This window comes from Gymnodraco acuticeps, unplaced genomic scaffold (assembly GCF_902827175.1).
Source record: "Gymnodraco acuticeps unplaced genomic scaffold, fGymAcu1.1, whole genome shotgun sequence".
Lineage (NCBI taxonomy): Eukaryota > Metazoa > Chordata > Actinopteri > Perciformes > Bathydraconidae > Gymnodraco > Gymnodraco acuticeps.
The window spans coordinates 689,877-709,600 of record NW_022990693.1 but is presented as its reverse complement, the minus strand read 5'-3'; the positions used below and the strand labels follow the sequence as shown (position 1 = coordinate 709,600).

The window sequence follows — 19,724 nt, the reverse complement described above, 5'->3', positions numbered from 1 at the left end:
ATAATGTCTGCATTACCAAATAGATTGTCTTAGTAAACTATTTCCTTTTTATTATGACATGAGTTCCAGCAAAACGTCCAGATATTTAAAAATCTACCGAACTACTTTTCCATCGTAGCACAATTTAGAAGCCACGTTCAGAGTTACAACCCGAGGTTCAAGTTCCATTCCTCCGGGATGAAAACACTGCTCCAACAAGGCACCAGAGGAAAATGTTGGAACGGTTCACGGGACAAAAACACAAAACACGTTTCTTTCATTTACAATTCCTTTAATCATTTCTGGGGTTTTGAAACGTGTGTTCTCCAATACATACTAAGAGCCTTCAGGAACAAAAATCGAATAACATGTCATGACAGAGAATCTTATTCCGTGTTTGTGTCATCACTGGTTTCCGCCAGCGACCAGCCTGGATGTGAGCATAATCCCAGAAACTTGACAGAAACTGGCAGAAACGCTGAAGTAGTCCCAGTGTTCACTTGTATTGCTTTGTTCTCAAAGATGGTTGTGGCTGCACATATTCTTTATGTGTAAAATATCCCTTTCTGAGCCTCAATGAGAGGAACATTGGCCCTAAAGTCAATGAATCCATGTTTTCTGAGTGTCCTGCCAGCCTTATGTAATCCGTCAATTCGCTGGAGTGAATTAGTAGTAATGGCTCCCAGACTGGCTCAAGGGTTAAACAAATAAACAAAACTAAACATTTAACAACAACAGACTAGTCGTCATCCGTTTTGCTTTTCTTCTTCTTTTTCTTCTTTTTTCCAGAGCCTTCTACTGCATCACCATACAAAGTGTCCATTGGTTCACATTTCACCTCCACCTTCACACTGGGATCCAGGCCCTCCTCCACCTCCTCTCGCTCCCTGTCCTTCTTTTTCTTCTTCTTTTTCCTCTTCTCCTCGCCTTCCTGAAGGGGGAGCTCCGTCATTTCTTCCTGTATTTCAGTGACCGGTTCCTGTTTTACAGCCCTCTCCGCCTCCTCCACATCTTCTGTCTTTATCCGCTTTTCTTTCTTTTTCTTCTTCTTCTTCTTCTTCTTCCTCCGCCCTTCCTCGTCTTCCTCCTGCCATGTTTCTCCTGCAGGTCGCTTCACTACGAGGGGTTGGAGAGTTGCAGACGAGGGCCCGAATGTGGCTCCGTCTGCTTCGCTCTCTGCCACGCAGGTCAGCGTGGGGGTCCTGCTGCCGAAGGGGTGGAATCGCTGCTTTAGCCCCGGGGGGATGGAGGGTGCGGGGGCCGCGGGGATGAACTGGGGGGCCTGGTTGGCGCTGCTGTCTCCGTAAGTCTCACACACGTTCAGCAAGCCAGAAAAAGCGGGGCCGAAAACCACATCATGTGAGGACTTCTTGGTGCTGGTGAGCAGGCACAGGCCGGAGGTGCCGTGGGGGGAGGCCAGGAGGCTGTAGATCTGATGCTTACTGCCTGTCTTAGCTCCAGTAGGAACCCTCAGGGACTGGAGACCTGAGAGGGGGACCTTCACCTCACTGAAACTGAAGGGAGGAGAGGCAAGGTCAGGCTAATTCACACAAAGCATGCTGGGAACAGTTTACACCAACAACATTGTTTTATCTACTTTTGGGGGACATCTGATGTTTTAGCATGAAGACCCTCTACAGCCCCATCTGCTGGCCACCACACACACAAACTGCCCCACTGTCAGGCTGACTTTTTTTATACATACACATATATTGATATATATATATATATATATATATATATTGATATAGATGTTGTATTTGAATCAAAACTCTTCTGTCTTTTAATTATTATTTCTGAAGAGATTATAAGGCTTTGATGAGGCCTTGTAACTTTATAATTATTTAATGAATGGTCAATGAACTGCAGCAACTGTCCCTTACATCACTCATAATGTTTGCTACTGGAGCCTTACTTGGTCTGGTATGACCGGTAGCTAACAGAAGCATTTTAGATATTACTGGCATTACTAGCTTTTTGTATGAGTCCTATATCACATCATTTAGTCAGCATTTGACCACTTCTGGGTCCCCTGTCGCAAAGTCAATGTCTCTTTAACAAAACGTGTAAATATCATAAAAAAGTTTTGCCACAGAGTTCATTTTGTGAAATAATACGATTTACAATAGAAAAATCTAAAGACAATATGTCATCACTGCACCACTCTGTTAACTTGGGACCTATGATTACTTGTACATTTTCCCGTTGCGGGACAAATAAAGGATTTCTGATTCTGACCACTTATCGCTGTCCTGTTAACATATATTAAAATGATTGGTGCAATGTATGCAGCCTCAAAACTATGAAAACAAAAGCAGTGATCCACAGGAAAACATATTTTGTTATGCGATTCTTTGATATAGACCAGGGGTCGGCAACCCCTGGCACGCGTGCCACCATTGGCACGTGGCACCGTAACCAGTGGCACACTAGGAATAAGTGGAATAAGTATGCAAAATATTTAAATTGTATTTTCAGATCCTGAACGAGACCGCCGCCAGAGCGCGTCTCCCTGCAGAAGGAAGCCATGCACGCAACGCAGCCCTGCTCTCTTTATCTCCAGGTGACTTTCTGCCGCTGTCCTCCGTGGTGCTGATCGTTTCACCACGGAGGAAAGCACTTCACTAATTGCAGTATCCATAAGGAGCTGTACACATGCCGCAGTTTCTGCGTGGCTGTGTCTTTAGTTGAAAGCCCAGTGGCGATCTGCTCATCTCTCATTGAAATATCATGCTACAAAGGGGCGGACTGGCCATCTGTGCTCTGGAGAATCACAGAACGGACGATCGTCCTTATTATTATGCCGTTTAAACCAATTATTTAAATGTGTTTGTTTAATTCGGCATCATGTAACAGGTCCACACACTGCTTCCCCGCAGCGAGGCACCCCCGACCTCCTGTTGACAGTTCACAAGCATCGAGCTCCTCACCCTGTTGATAATTCATACATTTTTCTTTTAATGGCACTTCATATCAAAAAGGTGGCCGACCCCTGCTATTGAAAATAATTATTATTCAGCTTGAGGGATAATTTGGAAGTAGTGATATGTTAAATATATATTGAAACAAATGGAAAGGTTCATATCAACTGCCCAATAAGGTGAACAGAGAGAACCTGCCTGTAAGAAAATATAGTTCCTCTTGTAAGTTAAACTGGGCATGAGAGCCAGAGATAAAGAAACGGACCAAGGGGAAATATTTCACCTACCTTTCTGGCTTAAAGCTGGCTGGAGCTTTAATGAGCCATAACTCATTGCTGTTTTCCTCCAGATTCTTTTTAAGAGTGCTGCTGCAGGGCTTATGTCTGAAAGACACAAAGTCAGCAGGACACTGGTACTGCTGCATCTTCTTCTCTGTGGATCAGAACAGAACACATGTCAGCACGTCGCAGAGCATTGGAAATACACAGAGCAGCCATGTGCGAACAGTTGTGACTCGTGAGCACTCTTTTTATTGAATTAACTTGAACTTATTACCTTACTTGTGAGTACCGCTCCCCTATGAAATATTTTCTATGGTGCCACACTGTTATTTTATGAAACAGAGATTTGAAATGCTGGTCATTTAAATGGTATCTCTAAAATATTGGATGACACATTGCCGAGCATCGTTTTGAATTAAACTAAACTGATGTTCATGTTAACATAGATAGGGCTAAGATTATAGACATTGTATTGTATACAGCAGGGGTGCCCAACCAGTCGATCGCGATCGCAGGGAGATTCCCAGTCGATCGCGAGATGTGTCTAAAAATAGAACAACAATATTCTGTTTTATCGTTAATGTCCTATAACATAATCTTCCTGTGCCAGAATAATGCACTTGAACGCATCAAAGCTTTGTGATTGGCCGGCGTGACCCCATGTGTCGGGGCGTGGCTAGTGGGCAGTGCACTAGTTCGCTAACGTTGTCCGTGTCAACAGGAGTGACAGTCCGCACACACACAAGACCGCAAAACATATATAATTTTCACTCCGAGTGGGAGGATGATTATTTTTGTATCTATGCCAATTCAAAGTCCATCTGTCTCATCTGCAATGCGAGCGTGGCTTTATCGAAGAAGGGTAATTTAGGAGCGGCATTTCAAAACAGTGCACAAACGCTACGAGACGGAATCCCCTCCTAATTCTGCCCTACGCTCCCAAAAGGGGAGGGGCCTGAAAGGACAGCTAAATGCACAGCAGTCCATTTTCACCAGGCCCAACAACAAGAGCAAGGCTGCTACCAGAGCATCTTATCGTGTCAGTCACGTTCTTGCGAAACACATGAAGTCTTTCAAAGACGGCGAAGTTGTGAAAGAAGCATTCCTGGAGGCTGCCGACGCGCTTTTTGGTGACACTAAAAATAACAGTAGCATTCAAAAAGGTTTTTGATATAATAAAAACTCAAGTTAGATACCGTTATTAATCAGCTGTAAGTTTGAGTTTGTTTGAACTTATTCATTATAATTATTGTACAAAATGGTATAAGAATGCAAACTTACATTTATTATAGTCATCAATTCAGGTTAAGAAACTAGTGTTGCTTGCATCCTATTTTAAAAGGCATTTCTTTTTATAATCTACTAAAATGCAACAAAAAAAGGGTTTGATTCTATTAATTTTGTCTTTTTTATTGCACTGTTGCAGCAGATTCCTGTAGCTTCAGATCTGAGTTGTCTTATTAGTAAGCCTAATTTATACTTTTGTATATAATGGCAAAGAAAGGGTTCAGAGTATTTTCTTTTTTTCCTGTGTCATATGTGGCAGCACTGTTCAATGTTTCTTGAAAACATTACCCACTGTAGTATGTGACGTGTGAATAAACTCCAACTCGGTATCAACAACACAGTTGTGTAACTTCAGTTAAATACTTGTATGTGTGTAGATTAGAAAGAGGTAAGATAAAGGATCTGCAGTATTTTATGAAGTATTAATCGTACAAAGGTCAGTTTTATACAAGTGGAAGTGTGTATTTACCTGGTAGTAGGCTGTCAGTAACTACGCCTCTCTATTTGGACTGGTAGATATCTGCAGTCTGGCAACTTTAAAAGTAGCTCTCGGTTCAAAAAAGGTTGGGCACCCCTGGTATACAGTATAACAGGCAGTTGCACTTTACGATGACATTCTTAAGCTCAGCTCTCCACACCTACATATTTAGAAACTATACATACAAACAAACATATAAGATAAAAAGTAGCATATCTATCTATTTAAAAAATATATATAAGCTCACATACATTAAACAGTTCTTGTCCCATAATAAAAGTGCATGATGTGCTGCATGATAAAGCTAACAATAGCTACACTGTAAACATATATTGTTCTCTTGCAATGAATACAACGAGTAGTGTAAACCCTGTATGTGGGGCTGAGCCACTACAGCCTACTGTACTGTGTATTTACTTGCTTGCATTCTATTCCAGAGTAAAGCTGCCAACATGAAGCTGAACTAAACATTAGCAACAGCAGCGTTGTGCATCCGACATGTGAGAACTTACCAGTTTCTTTCTGCTTTACAGATGATCCTGTAGTGTTATTGCCCTCATCCTCGCTTGATGACATGTCTCTAGACATTCTTAGGTTTACTAATAACCACAAACTGCTCAAATGACAAGTTTTCTACACCAAAACGCATGGCAACAGTGGACGCACATGTGTTGACGCCAGATGACCTCTGAACTATAGTTACTTCACTTCCGTGGCAGTTTCTGATGTAGTTCTAAAACAAGCCACTGTACGTTGGTTTGCGTTGACAAAACCTGGGCAGGAAACTCAAACACCCAAAATGCACCTCGAAAGGTTACGTAACGCTTCAGCGTCCGTCGGGAAGCAGTTGACAGCAGCAGACAAGAGCAGGCCGAAGTGGGTAAACAAAACAAACATATGAAAAAAAGAGCAAAGAAAACCGAACACTTTGCTATAATTTTATATCCGTAGGATGTTTAACATTGTTATTAAGCGGCTTGAATTCCGTTAAAGAAGAAAGTATTTTGCAAAGGAGGGCGTGCACCTGCCAGAGCTAAACAGGTTAACCTATAGCTAACGTGTGCTAGCAGCCTCTCAGGTTAGCAGGCTAGCCTTGCAGCCATGTCGTCCCCCTCCTCCTCCCGGCGCCAGTGGTGCTACCTGTGCGACCTGCCGAAGATGCCGTGGACTGTGGTGTGGGACTTCAGTGAGGTGGTTTGCCGTGGCTGCGTGAACTACGAAGGAGCTAATCAGATAGAGTTCCTCATAGCGAGTGCCCGACAGCTGAAACGGACCCATGGGATGCAGGACGGTAACGTCAGGTCACCTGGTCCCTCGCCCAATAAACACGGCACATCTGGCAGAGGAGATGCGGAGGGAGGCAGGCCGCACATGGACCGCTTCGAAAGGGGAGGAAGAGGAGAAGTCACCGTGTCAGCTATTCGTGTGCCCCCCAACGGGCTGCACCGTGACGGCCAGCCTCAACAAGAAGTAAACCGTCAGAGCCCCAGCGGGAGCAGAAGACCCCTGCTAGGCGCTACTATCAATCCTAACCTCATAACTCAAAGTATCGCAGGGATTCCCCATGGGCTACTTGCGGGCATGACGGCGGGTCTGACCGCCAGGACAGCCCCTATGAGCAACCCCATGATCTTCCCTGCACCGGTGCTGTCCGAGATGAGCCGCAGACAGCTGGGGATCGGGATGGGGATAGCCCCTTTCATCACTCCGGAGCTGGAGCGAGAGCTCAGTTCATCCCATAACCAGTCCAAGAATCAGACGCAGATCCACAGTGCTGTGGCTGGCAGCAGCTCCAGCAAGAGTTCATGCCTCCCTTCTTCATCCTCGACCCCAGCTGGAGGTGTGAGCCAGACCAGCCCCAAGCCTGCCTCATCTCCAGCCAGGCAGCCACGTCCCCTAACCTCCAGGTCTGGAGGGGAACCCCTTGGATCCAGCTCCTCAGCAGAGGCGGCCACCACAGCTGCAGCGTTACCCCACAGTGGTGCCTCTGAGCTGGGATCGGCATCTGCCAGCAACACCCATTCCACAGGAAACACTCTGTCGTGCACTCTGTGTCATGAGAGGCTGGAAGACACACACTTTGTACAGTGTCCATCAATGGCCGGGCATAGGTTGGTTCTGTTTTCTATGTAGGTCTTTTTGAGGTTGCATATTGAAGTGAACAGCCTAAAAACATTTGTTGTATATTTTTCTATTTTTAAAATACTTGGTTTTGAGACTAACTACCAATTCAAGAATGCTTTCTTATTTCTTATTACAATAAGTTACTGAAATATGTATAAGTGGATGTCATCTCTCACAGCAATGCGTAATAATGTATTCTTTAACTCCACCAAATGTAGGTTCTGCTTCCCCTGCACCAGAGTGTACATCCAGAGCCGGCGGGGCGATGGGGAGGTGTACTGTCCCAGCGGGGAGCGCTGTCCGTTGGACACGTCTCCCAACAGCCCCCCTTGGGCCTTCATGCAGGGAGAGGTCTCCACCATCCTGGGCTCTGGAGGAGCAGGAGCTGCATCAGCTGCTGCTCCTGGAGCCGGGAACGGGCCGGGAGCAGGGCCCGGGGCCGGGGGCGGAGCTGCCAGCGGAGACGTGACTGTCAAAAAAGAAAGGGAGACGTGATGGGGATTTCCATGGAAACCAAGCCAGGACCTAACACAGCAACAGGCAGGTCCACAGCTGTACACTGAGAGCAGCTGGCATAGTGAGGCTATGTAATGAGAAAGCAGCTTAGTTTACTCCAATGTCTTTTGGGATATTGGTATAACAAATGCAGATGAATGAATAAAGGGGTTTTAGAGAGGAAGATATAAAACATTATTAGTCTGCATATATGTTGCATGACAACACCTCTTTCATTGAAACTGTGTTGTAACTGTATTTATTTATGTTCAACATGTGGCTAATCTAGATCACACTGCTTTGATGGTAGGTGGTGTCCCTTGGTGTAATTCTATGTTTTAGGTTTGCTTTTTGTTTCTCCACAGTCACAGCATACCAGAAGGAGGCGTCTGCAATGGAGCTCTGAGAGATCCAGAGGAGAAGCACCACAGCTCAGAAAACATTCACAGGTCTCGACTCCAACTACTCACACCACCAAATTCTATTGACTATTCTATCAATGATCAGACCTGAAATGCCTGATGTACTGTTGGAATCAGATATTCAGGGCCAATCAGCAGTGGCTACTTTTTGTCAAGTTACTTGTAGTTGTGCCAGTTGAAACGGCTGATCACGCCCACATTAGCACTGCCAGCTAGCTACTGTGAGCAGCTGGAAATCAATGGGCTGAAGCAACACATATTTTTCAACAGGAGTTTTCTACAATCCACCAAACTTACAACTACATTACAATAACTCTAGAAATGCTGTAATGACATTCAATATATTCTCACTACATGTTGAATAAGCACCTTAAGAAACAACCAGTGCCAACAGGACTACTGAACTCTATATATAGCTACTCACCAGTGTATTCATATATCATTATCATTGATTTGATCTGCTAAAGGTAGCTAGCATAGCAGCAGAAGGTAGCTTGTTAGCAGTATAGCAATGTTTTTTGTTTCAAATGACCCTTCTTAAACTCACAGAGAGTAGCCATGGTCCACAGTGTTTTGCCAGAAAGCACAAAAGCTTATTTTGAGGAATCCAACACAAATGCTGTTCTAAAATAGCAGCCACGGTTGTTCTATATTTCTTTCTCTTGATGATCAAATGTTTGCCGGCAGCATGCAGTGGAAGCCAGTTAGAAGTAGCCATTGTCTCTGCCAGTGCTTGATCCAAACAAAACATTTTTGCGTGTACGAATGCAATTCACGTGAACAACTGACCGTCAAATCCATCAAATGGACCGTTATAATGAAAAGTGTACCTTACATTTGAAAGACAGATGTAATATGTCTTAATGTTTTATGACTGAATCTGTGTCCTGCCATACAACCTTTTTTCTTCTAGAAAATAGTCAAAGAAATCTCCTCTAAAACGACATGAAATATGGACATAATGCCAGTAATGACATTTCTCTTTGTGTGTTTTTGAGTTGTTGATGTTGAATAGAGCTGACAGTGAGGCAGAGAAAGGAGAGTGTGAGCAGAGACCCGGTGTGTGGAACTCTATCTAAATGTTGCTTTCATACCAGATCAGCCCAGCCTACGCTTTACCCCGAATGTATATTGAAGATATCTATTGATAGGCCTAGGACTATTTTATACTAGAATGTTCAATGTTAGTATATACTGTATAGATCTAATAGTTTGTGCAATCCTTAGTCATATGCAAACATTTGTAATTAAAACTGATTGTTTATAATTTCTTAAAGATGTATTTGTTTTAAAAGTTAGAATCCACCTAAAAGCAGAACTGTTGTTTCTCCCGATGGACGCAAGACTTCCGATCACATTATTGGAACGCAGTCCATATTTAAAAAATAAAAAAAAATGTTTTCATGGTTGAACTCGGCACATGGTGACATTAATGATCTTAATTTGAATCAATCACAGTCTTCTGAAATGTGCTTTCCATTCACGTCCATAGAACCATTCATGGACGATCACACATACTGTAAATCTGACCAGAGAATGTACAAATATTTAATGTTCATGAATTGAACAATCCAAAATTGGTCACACATTTTATACAAATGGTCTTTTCGGGGATTCTTTCTTTATGCTCTACATGTACTCTGCAGTACAGAAGCACAGACAAACCAAAGGTAACTACGCCCAAATGGATGTTTCTGGATGTAAATGTTTTATGGAAATCTATATATATGGCTATACTTCTTGGCCAGGTCTCAACCGGCTTTTCTGCATCAAGCCGTTACAGTTTACAGCCACGTGGTCTACTGTAATAATGGGATTTCATATTAAAAGTCTACAGTATGCAGCAAATACTGTTATATTGATGAGAGTCCCACAGATCAGGTGTGTTGTAGAAAAATGCATTTGAAGAAGTGGAATTTCAGTTTAATATGCACTGATACGTCATGCAATCCCTTGTTAAGTGCCTTTTTAAATGTTTACCGTCTGTTTGTGTGTCTGGGAACCTCAGGGGAAGTGCAATGGCTTCTTTTATTGTTTGCTCAATGATTAACCTGTCCCTGCTGCCGCCATCACACGGCTCTGCTTTGATCGAGCCTTTGTAAAGGGGCCAGCCATTCATTGTCTCTCCTCACATCTCTTCCTTTCTTTATGTGTCATCTAGATCTGTTGGCTTTATTGCAGCTTCATGTACAAAATAGAAACCAGGAATAAACGGGATGGAAACCTCTTTTCTCTTTCTTGAGCTGAATATTTAGTCCTGTTAAATACTGAGGGCAACTTCCATCAAGATAAAAGTGTGTCATGACTTAAATAATGATTGATTGCAAACTTCACAGACACGTTTCCTGATGAACCCAGCGTAATATGCTATTTCTCATTGAGCTCAGTTGATTCTCTGAACACAAGTCCAGTATTGATTTTGTAACCTTGCATTGTTGCCTTGGAGAAGCCCTTGGATACAGGGACCATAGCTACAATTGATTTTGGACACGCGTTTAATGACATGAGGAGTTCACAGTACACTGACCCATTCATGACACATTTTGGGGCATTCAGAAAGTATTAAGATCTCTTCACTTTTTCCACATCACAGCCTTAGGATTACTTTCATTTCATTAATTTGTATGTGCTATCATAGCCTATGTTAAGTATCATGTACTTATTTTTTAGTTATCAAGTCACGTAGTAAAGAAATAAACGTACACAACCCACATTGGAACCAGACAACCAGAGCAAAAGCCTAACTTTACATAACTGTGTGTATCCAACACAACAGTGCATCACACGGTAAGGACTTCAGCTAACAACTCGGAGATGTAAGGTTTAATCACGTTCTCCTCAACTTCCATGAGGATCATTCTCTCTGATAAGACGGGTCTGCTGTACACAATGTGGCGGTGCAAGAGAAGCAGGACCACAAGTGCACAGGTCCAATCTGTCAGTTGTAAATGTTTCAATATCAAATACAGATATCCTGCTAACAAGGACAAGACCAGAAAATACAACAAGTGCCTTTTTGTCAAAATTGAAATGTGTTACATTGTGTTATTTTCTTTGGATTAAGGTGATCTGTGTATTAGTTAATTTACTTAAATGGATCCTCCCCACACTTCCTCTGTCAACTCCACACCAGATGTAATGTGATACACCACTTCTGCCAGTGTATCTACTTGGTATTTCATCGTGTGCGGGCCTTTTTTAAACACAAATGGAGATGTAATCCTTTATTAGTAGAAGATGTGCTACTTTTTTAAAGAAAGAAAACAACATGATGATGAGAACACAGAGAAGTCCATGTGTGATACAAACCATTGAATCTTGAACTTGGTCCTGCTGGCTTTCATCATGAACATGCAACATGGTTTATTACAAATGAAATATCCAGGTGTTATTCACAGTTACTCCATAGGAGCATCAGTGTCTGTGTAATGAATTGCATTTCAGTTCATTTTCTTTACCGTTGTGTTTTGTGTCTTCCCGTTAATGTATTTAGTCCTGTTTGATTCTTTATCAAGCATATTGTAAATATGTGTTATACATTTAAAGGCAACTTAATTCTAACTCATTCAGGTGTGGCTTATCTATTTGGTCCATATCATTTACAGAAAATGAAAGCTAGGTTTTCAGTTAAAATGTTGAATCATGTTAACTAAACTCAGGATCACATCTTGATGGATTACCGCACAGACTGGTATGGTTTAGTCAGTCACTGTGTTGAAACCAATACAAATATGTAATGGCAGCACATATGACACCAAAAACATTTTCATTTATTTATTGGAAATTATTATTTTGTTGTAATCAGATGAAATAACCCCTTATTTCATTTCGATATCATTTATTTTAAGAACAGGCTGAATTGTACCCGAGGACAACTGTTCAGTCTTTCCAGAGGGAAAAAAAGGTTTTCTGCAGGTTTTCTGATTTCTGGCCACCAGGTGGCGCTTTTATGTTGATTCTGTCTGAAAGAACAGTCTGTCTGGCACCACGTCATGAACTCTGTGTGATGAAGCTGCTCATTTTATCATGAAGAATAAGACGGGGGGGGGGTTGTTAATTATTCCTCCCCGCCGGCCGCCTGCTCCTCGGCTGATCTGTCGTTTCCTCCATTAGCCCAGCTATTGTTAAAGCAATTGTAGAGGTGTTAATGGCCGGTGGAGGGCGCATTGGCATGAAAAGCGGCCCACAGAGAGGATGTGGCTAAATGTGTGTTGGAGAACATGGAGGACCTTAAAGGAGCATTACACCAACCTCAGATGCGTATTTAGAGACAGCTGGATGAGTCATGGCCGAGATACAGAGCTCAGCCCTCAGTGTGTGGGACAAAAGTAAATACACCCTGTTCAAAGAGCATCCATCTGAACACATATTGCATCATTATCATACGATCAGATAACAGTAAATACAAAAAATCAACACAACATCATCTCCACCCTCCAGTTATTCTCTATAATCATCGGAAGTCATTAGTGTATTCCAGGAGAGCAGACAAATGACCATCCATTTTTTATCTTGAGCGACATAAATACAACGGGAAACTGTATTCGAAATCCATGGCATCATATGTCCCACAATCCCCTGAAGGCAACACGTGTCTATGTATGTAAAGCTTTGGAACTCCTGTTGTAGTTTAGTTTTTGTTAGAATGTTGGTTAAAGACCTGTTGGTTGCTGATATGGGAATGAATTCTGCTGTCAGAATGGATACAACATTAATATAAGCTTGGGTTATAGGTTGTTTACTTAGAGGACCAGCCTTTGCTTGAATCTATCTGTTCAGTTATCACATGAACCAAATTGTATAACTTCTGTAGAAATGTACCTCACACAGGCGAATCAATCCCTCAAACTACTTGATATGTTGTTTGTCATTATTGTTTGTTTACTCGTTATGATGATTATGATGATCATAAGCTGGAAGTCACAGCTTTAAGCATACCAGTGTCCACATGAAGAAAGCTCCTCTCCCAGGCTTAATTACATCATTACAGACACGGAGGTGTTAGCTCATTCCAAGTGTTAATCGATCTGACTGCGTTTTGCAAACAGGCGATAATCGCTGAGTGATGGCCTGCAGAGAATACCTCTGACTAGGCTATATGTTGTGTATAGGCCTATAGCTAGACGATGTTCTTATTATTTACCATCAAAGGATCAGCCAGTGAACCACCATTTTATAAAAAGGCAGGAAACTTGAAGGTTCACTGTCTGATCATTTGATGGTAAATAATAAGAACATCGTCCTCTGGTTGATTTGTAAATGGATTTAATCCTCAATATTTGTTCCCGTGAAGGCTACACGACCAAAGCAAGAGATGCACCAATCATGCTCTTAACATGAAAACACTTTACAGATATACAATGCACCGGCTGATGCTTGTGTTGGTGCATCTGCGCGCTCATGTGCCTTCCTGTTATTTCTTATTTCCTCGAGATCTTTTCTCACAGTCTAATCCCGTCGCCCTCCCGCCTGCGCATCAATTACATGTCCATTGACTGGCCATTAGGCAGAGGCATTGACATTCACAGGCCTCCGTCTGCAGCCAGGCCGATGTGTATTCCAGCACACAGGAGCCAGGCCTATATGCATTACAGGATCTCATTATTTATTGTGACTGTCTGCGACGGCGCGCCGCGAAGGCCTCTTTGGAGAGAAAAGGTTCCCATGGAAAATGGTCACAATTACGCACGATTGATCCAAGAGAACTGCTTCCTTTCATACCTTTAAATGTTGATGGTGAGTTTACTTTATTGCAGTGGCACATACATTCACAGAATGTGAAGGCTTATTATCAGTGTGGGAACCTCGAGGGGTTCTCTGATTGGATCTCTGATGTTATTTTATATTTCCCTGACTATCTGACAATCAGGAAAAATATTTGACTATCTAACCCCAGAACATGTAATAAGTTTGGCGGTTGCTCCAATTAAACCCTCAAAGAACGCAACACATTCATATTCAGATTGTAGGCTGGGTTCATAGAAGTGATAGCCGAGGGAATTAATAACTTCCACGCCCCTCAACACACAAAACACACAACAGACTCTCTTTACCAAAAACGTATTCAAGATAGTATTTGTTCCAAAAATGCAATATTATGTGGAACAAGTCGTATCATTTCCTTTTTGGAAATGTAATTGTATTTCCAAAACTGCAGAATACAATTGAAAAATAATGAATGTGTTATGGTTGAAAGGAAGCACCATGCAGCATTTGGGAAAATTATTTAATTGATCCCATTTATAGAACAAATATATAATTTCAAAACCGGTTTGATTATTAACTTGAAAGCATGTTAGTAGTGTGTGTTGGGGGGGGGTGGTTGTGTTATTTTTGCAAGTATGAGTGGGGATGCAATATTATTGAATGACCAGCATGCAGTGTTCATCAACTTGGTTGTTCTTTGATTAATGTATTTGTCTTTTTTCGGTATCATTTTTTTTTTAACAAGTGATGCGATTTTGTGTCATGATGACGTTTTGAATGTAATGTAATTAAATCCCTAATCATTAGGTAAACATTAAAGTATACCAATAAAAGCAATTAATGGGAACTTTGCTGCTATTTTAAAAGGAACAAACTCTCCTCAGCTGTGAGCTGAAGGATTATGGGACGGTCGCAGGTCCGGGTGGCCCCACTGCAGCCGCCGGCCAATATACAGCACGCCAGGGGGCCACATCGGCCTTTTTGCGGGGCCCTTCCTGGATCCTAACACGGTATTGAAATGTCAGGAGTGGGGCGGGCCCCTTCGGCTCCCTATAAGAAGAGGCGTTCAGGTCCCTCTGCTGTATTTGCGCGCTACACCTCCGCCTGCACGCTGCGTCCCGAGGCCCCCGGACAGGAAGAAATGGGCCACCAGAACATCTGCAGACATAACAAGAATATGTTATGAAACAATGGATGCCTGACCAATAAGAAATATTGACTCTACTATTCCCAGGAGCAGAGCGTCACACCATCTGACTTTTTTTTCTCGAACTTTTGATTCTTCCTATTTCTCCGCGTGTCTTGGCAAAAGGAGACATCTGTCTGCTTTGGGATTTTTTCCCCCAGAAAACTTCCAATTTTGTGAAGGATTTTATATTTATTTTCTAGATAAAAGAACGGTCATAGAAACTTGATTCTCCTCCAAAGACTTGTGTTGGGGATGTTGAGCTCTGTGAAGATGGAAGCACATGATCTACCTGAGTGGAATACTTTCTACAGCGAGGCCAGCGAGGTAAAGACACGTTCACCATGCAGTCAAATATATCAGCAATAACAATATGTTTTTATGTCCTTGTGTTGTTAACAGCGGCATGAGTTTAAGGGTTTTAACGCCTGTGAAAAAGAAAAGACACCATTTTATTTGCGTACTTTTAGAGCAAGACTCTGTGCGTAAAACAGCTGGAATCTTTTGATAAATTGTTTTTTTTAAATGATTTACATTCAGATCTTACTATCCCGAGAAAATATTGTATTATTAGGCCTACCATAATACTTTAATGCATGTTATAACAGAGACATGTAATATCAAGATGCACATTTCCCCATGGCTATAAGAATAACACATGTTAACAGGGGTAATGACTATCAGAAGAAAAATCCCGAAATTGGACCCAATATTATTTCTTATTCAGTAAAAGAATATATATAAAATAAGACCATTGAAAAGGAAGAAAAATAGAAGAACGCTAAGTGGTTTTTTCTCACAAGCCTACCAACTGTTAATTCGAAGTTTCAATTGAATGTAATGATTGGGACCTAATATAAATACAGATCTTTAATAAAACAATACGAAAAATGAGTGTTTTGCTCGTAAAAAGAGGTTATTCTTTTGATTCCACGCAGCCGCGGAAGTGTTGCAACAATTCAGGTGTAAATGTAACGAGACTTTTTTTTCTCACTAATTCAATTAGAGTTAATTCCATCAGCAGCTTCAGCTCTCACCTCTCCCTGATGAAATTAGCGAGAAGAAAGAGTCTGATAATATTTAACCAGCGAGCAGAGAGCGGGCCGAGGGTCTGCCTGGGATTTTAAAATACTTTTAACTTTCTGTCAAAGAAAAAATATGGAATTATTCGTCCTTGATAAACATTAAAAAAAACATAGAACAATCAAATTCCTCCACTTGAGTTTAAAAAGTGGTTTACTTGTTTTTTCCATGGAATCAGCGGAGGAGGCCGTCTGAAGGAGACGCCGTGACGTGCTTTTTACGCATTTCAGGTTAACATCGCTGTGTGAAATCCATGTCCTCTCCACGCACTGAGAGCCTCATTGTGCATTGATAAGGAGTCGCTTTTTGAATCAAGTCAAGGCGCTTTGCTTTCACATTTAAACATTTACTTTAAATGCTCTCATTTCAATAAATAGCAGGCTATAGAATGTAGTGTTATTTGGTTTCTAAATGCAAAATAAATAAAAGACCGAGATACTTCTTTATATTTTATCATTTTATTTAAGTATGTCATCTGTGTTTTGTTTGTAATTAACCAGATGTTCTTGTGTTCCTCTCTTCCTCCAGATGTATTCCCCTGCCAGCACCATGAACTCCGGTCTGGGCTCCATGACCTCCATGGGCTCCATCAACAACTACATCAACCTGAACCCAGCCACCGCCTCCCCCGCAGGAATGAACTTGGCGTACCCGAGCTCCAGCCTCAGCAGCTCCCCACTGGCCTCCATGGGCTCCGGGCCCGGCCACATGCCCCTCTCCCCGGTGGCGTCCTCCCTCAGCTCGGGCCCCCTGCACCAACTGGGCAGCGCTGCCCCAGGCTCCCTGTGCTCCCTGTCCCACTACCAGAACATGGGCCCGTCCATGAGCCAGCTGGGGTACCCCCCCACTGCGAGCCGGCCCGGGCCCAAGGAGATCCCCCCAAAGCCCTACCGGCGCTCACTGACCCACGCCAAGCCGCCGTACTCCTACATCTCCCTCATCACCATGGCGATCCAGCAAAGCGGCAGCAAGATGCTCACCCTTAACGAGATCTACCAGTGGATCATGGAGCTGTTCCCCTACTACCGCGAGAACCAGCAGCGCTGGCAGAACTCCATCCGCCACTCGCTCTCTTTCAACGACTGCTTTGTGAAGGTGGCTCGCTCGCCGGACAAGCCGGGCAAAGGCTCCTACTGGACCCTCCACCCGCAGTCAGGGAACATGTTCGAGAACGGCTGCTACCTGAGGCGCCAGAAACGCTTCAAGATCGAGGAGAAGCTGGCAAAGAAAGCGAAGAACCAGGAGGGGAAAGGAGGCCACATTGGAGACCACCTGGGGGAGGATCACAGCCCCACAGGGGGGTCGGAGGGCGCTGACTCAGCCCACTCAGACAACTCAGACGACCAGCCGCACACCCGGAACTCCCTGGCTCCTCTGGACTGCCCGTCCCTGTCCTCCTCACACCTCCACAGCCCCCCCATCTCCCTGCCACCCTCCTCCTCCACCTCGTCCTCTCTGTCCCTCTCAGCCTCCACCTCCTCCAACCCGCTCCTCCACTCCCAGTCTCTAGTGGGGGGCAGTGGCCACCTCCTGCCCAGCACCATGCAGCAGCACATGGACCTGCAGAGCGACACCCTCAAGTCTCTAGACCCCCACTACAACTTCAACCACCCCTTCTCCATCACCAACCTCATGTCTAATGAGCAGAAGATGGACCTGAAGTCCTACCAGGACCAGGTGATGGCCTACAACAACTACGCCAACGGCTCTCCTGTGGGGGCCAAGCAGATCTACGACAGCCAGGGGCCCACCGCCATGGACTCAGGCGCTTACTACCAAACTCTGTACAGCCGCTCGGTGCTCAACGCCTCCTAATATGGACACTCACCCCCCCCCCCACACACACGTCTGTCGAAGTGAGCCACGATGGAGACTTCTCTTTCCCTCTGCCTAAAATGGACACCCCAGCTCTCTTTATCTTCCTCTTTCTCTCCCTCTCTGGCTCCCGTCCAGTGGCCTCGGCAGAGACTCACATCTAAAATGGCTGCCATGTTTGAGGTACCAAAGAACAGTTTTTTTCTTCGACCAGCTCTGCAGAACATGGAGACTGGTTGGTTACATGGAGGACAGAAAAGTGTACCTGGATGATAGGAAGTCCTAACTGACGAAGACTTTGGTGTCTGTGTGTGCGTCGATACAGAAGTCAGATCCTGTCTCTGCACGAGCACTGCACACGCTGAAACTGGCTCTGTACAAAATGTAAATAGAGGTAATGTGGGGGGGAAAAGGATATTTGCATTTATTTATGAAGGGAAGACATTTTAATATATCTTGTATAGCGCTCTGTTGACCAGTCATAACCCACGATAGGGGAGAGTTTCAGGTTACTGCTTCAGGCAGGTGTTACTGCAGTGGGAGACAACTTATTTTTGTGTTACAGCATTTCATACGTCCATCATTTCTGTCCCATTCATCAATGTAAATGAAGCTGATGAATCCTGTACTTTTTAAAAATGGTTTGTTATTTTGGTTGATATGAAGAAGACCATTTTGTCCTCGATGGAGCACAGAGAAGGCTCGAGGCAGAGTAACTGTGGTAAAGACTAAAAAACATGTTGTGTCAATGTTTTTGTTACCTATAGGAGAGCATTAAACCCAAATGCTTCTCTACAGACTGTAACATTTGGAATGGTGCGGTGCATGGGGGAGTTCAGTCAGTTACTTAAACAGTCGGAGGGGAGGAGAGATGCACTATGGGAGGATTTACATACAGTACTTTGCACTATGGAGCTCCCACTGGCCAGGTGGGCTGATAGTGTGTGTGTTTGTGTGTGTTACAACAATACTTAGGAACACCCCCTCTACAATGTCAATGCATCAGCTCAATGGGATCCGTGTAACAATTTAAATGGGTGTCAAATAACCCTCGCTGTCCAAAAAAAGTGCCTTTTCTTCAAATGACTACTGATCTGATCAGGGATCAATGTATGGACCACCTATTGAAGGATTATTCTGATAAACAGCAGAAGTTTCAGGTCACATGATGTCCTTTTTCTTTTAGTTCAAAAGAGAAATGTCTTTTATTTAAGCAATGTTGTTTTCAAACTTTGGAAGTGTGCTGATATAATATATAGTTTTTTGTTGTTGTTGTTGTTTCTGTTGGTTTAAATGTGATTTAAATGATTCATGTTTCATTTTTTCTTATTAAAAAGGCAAAAAATGTGGGAAGAAATGCTGCTTGTGTTTTTTTTCTTTCAATCAGTGTTTGTTGTCGGTGAGGTCACAAGCCAAATGCAACATCAATTATTTCACCGTACATAAAGTGTATTTTTTTGGCAGAGGTTTATCACAATCTTAGTTTGTTGCTTACTTTCACAAAATAAAATCATAAAAAGAGGCCAACTCTTTCAGGTTTTAACATAAGACTTGTAGAATATTCAAATCATAATAATCTCTTCCAAATCGCTTTTTTCGTACTTTAAAAGCGTTTCGTCATCTTCTACAAATATTCTGCAACACATTTTTTCGTCACCACTGCACAACATTTTGAAAAGTCAAAAAATGTCCGGTTACTGATCACGCAGCGCTGCTGACAGGACCTCGTGACTCCTCGTCGATCAGTCAATCACAACTCTTCTTCACTTGTCTGGCGAGGAATAGCAGCGTCTTGTTGAAACAGCTCCTGACCAAATGACTGTGGTGTGTGACATGTAGGACTGGTAGACTAAACACGGCTGGATCACGCTGAGAGCCTCACAGCAGAACTCTGCAGGCCGGGCCGCACAGCGAGGCCCGGACCGTTCCACTGACCTGCCGCTGACC

At 43.2% G+C, this 19,724-nt stretch overlaps 3 protein-coding genes across 3 annotated transcripts; 2 read left to right on the top strand and 1 right to left on the bottom strand.

Moving 5' to 3' along the window:
• Window positions 1-254: 254 nt before the first annotated feature.
• On the bottom strand, window positions 255-5,757 carry polr1g (RNA polymerase I subunit G). The gene is made up of 3 exons (XM_034230547.1): window positions 5,459-5,757; window positions 3,188-3,332; window positions 255-1,493 (listed from the first exon to the last, which is right to left on the bottom strand). Exons 1-3 carry the CDS (start codon window positions 5,532-5,534, stop codon window positions 719-721), a joined length of 996 nt encoding a protein of 331 aa, XP_034086438.1. The 5' UTR covers window positions 5,535-5,757; the 3' UTR covers window positions 255-718.
• A 14-nt stretch (window positions 5,758-5,771) lies between these two features.
• On the top strand, window positions 5,772-10,211 carry irf2bp1 (interferon regulatory factor 2 binding protein 1). Its single transcript, XM_034230546.1, has 3 exons — window positions 5,772-7,057; window positions 7,289-7,610; window positions 7,931-10,211. The coding sequence occupies exons 1-2, from the start codon at window positions 6,048-6,050 to the stop codon at window positions 7,563-7,565; spliced, it is 1,287 nt and encodes a 428-aa protein (XP_034086437.1). The 5' UTR covers window positions 5,772-6,047; the 3' UTR covers window positions 7,566-7,610; window positions 7,931-10,211.
• A 3,295-nt stretch (window positions 10,212-13,506) lies between these two features.
• Window positions 13,507-19,134, top strand: foxa3 (forkhead box A3). The gene is made up of 3 exons (XM_034230605.1): window positions 13,507-13,723; window positions 14,561-15,206; window positions 16,491-19,134. The coding sequence occupies exons 2-3, from the start codon at window positions 15,135-15,137 to the stop codon at window positions 17,775-17,777; spliced, it is 1,359 nt and encodes a 452-aa protein (XP_034086496.1). The 5' UTR covers window positions 13,507-13,723; window positions 14,561-15,134; the 3' UTR covers window positions 17,778-19,134.
• Window positions 19,135-19,724: the final 590 nt, after the last annotated feature.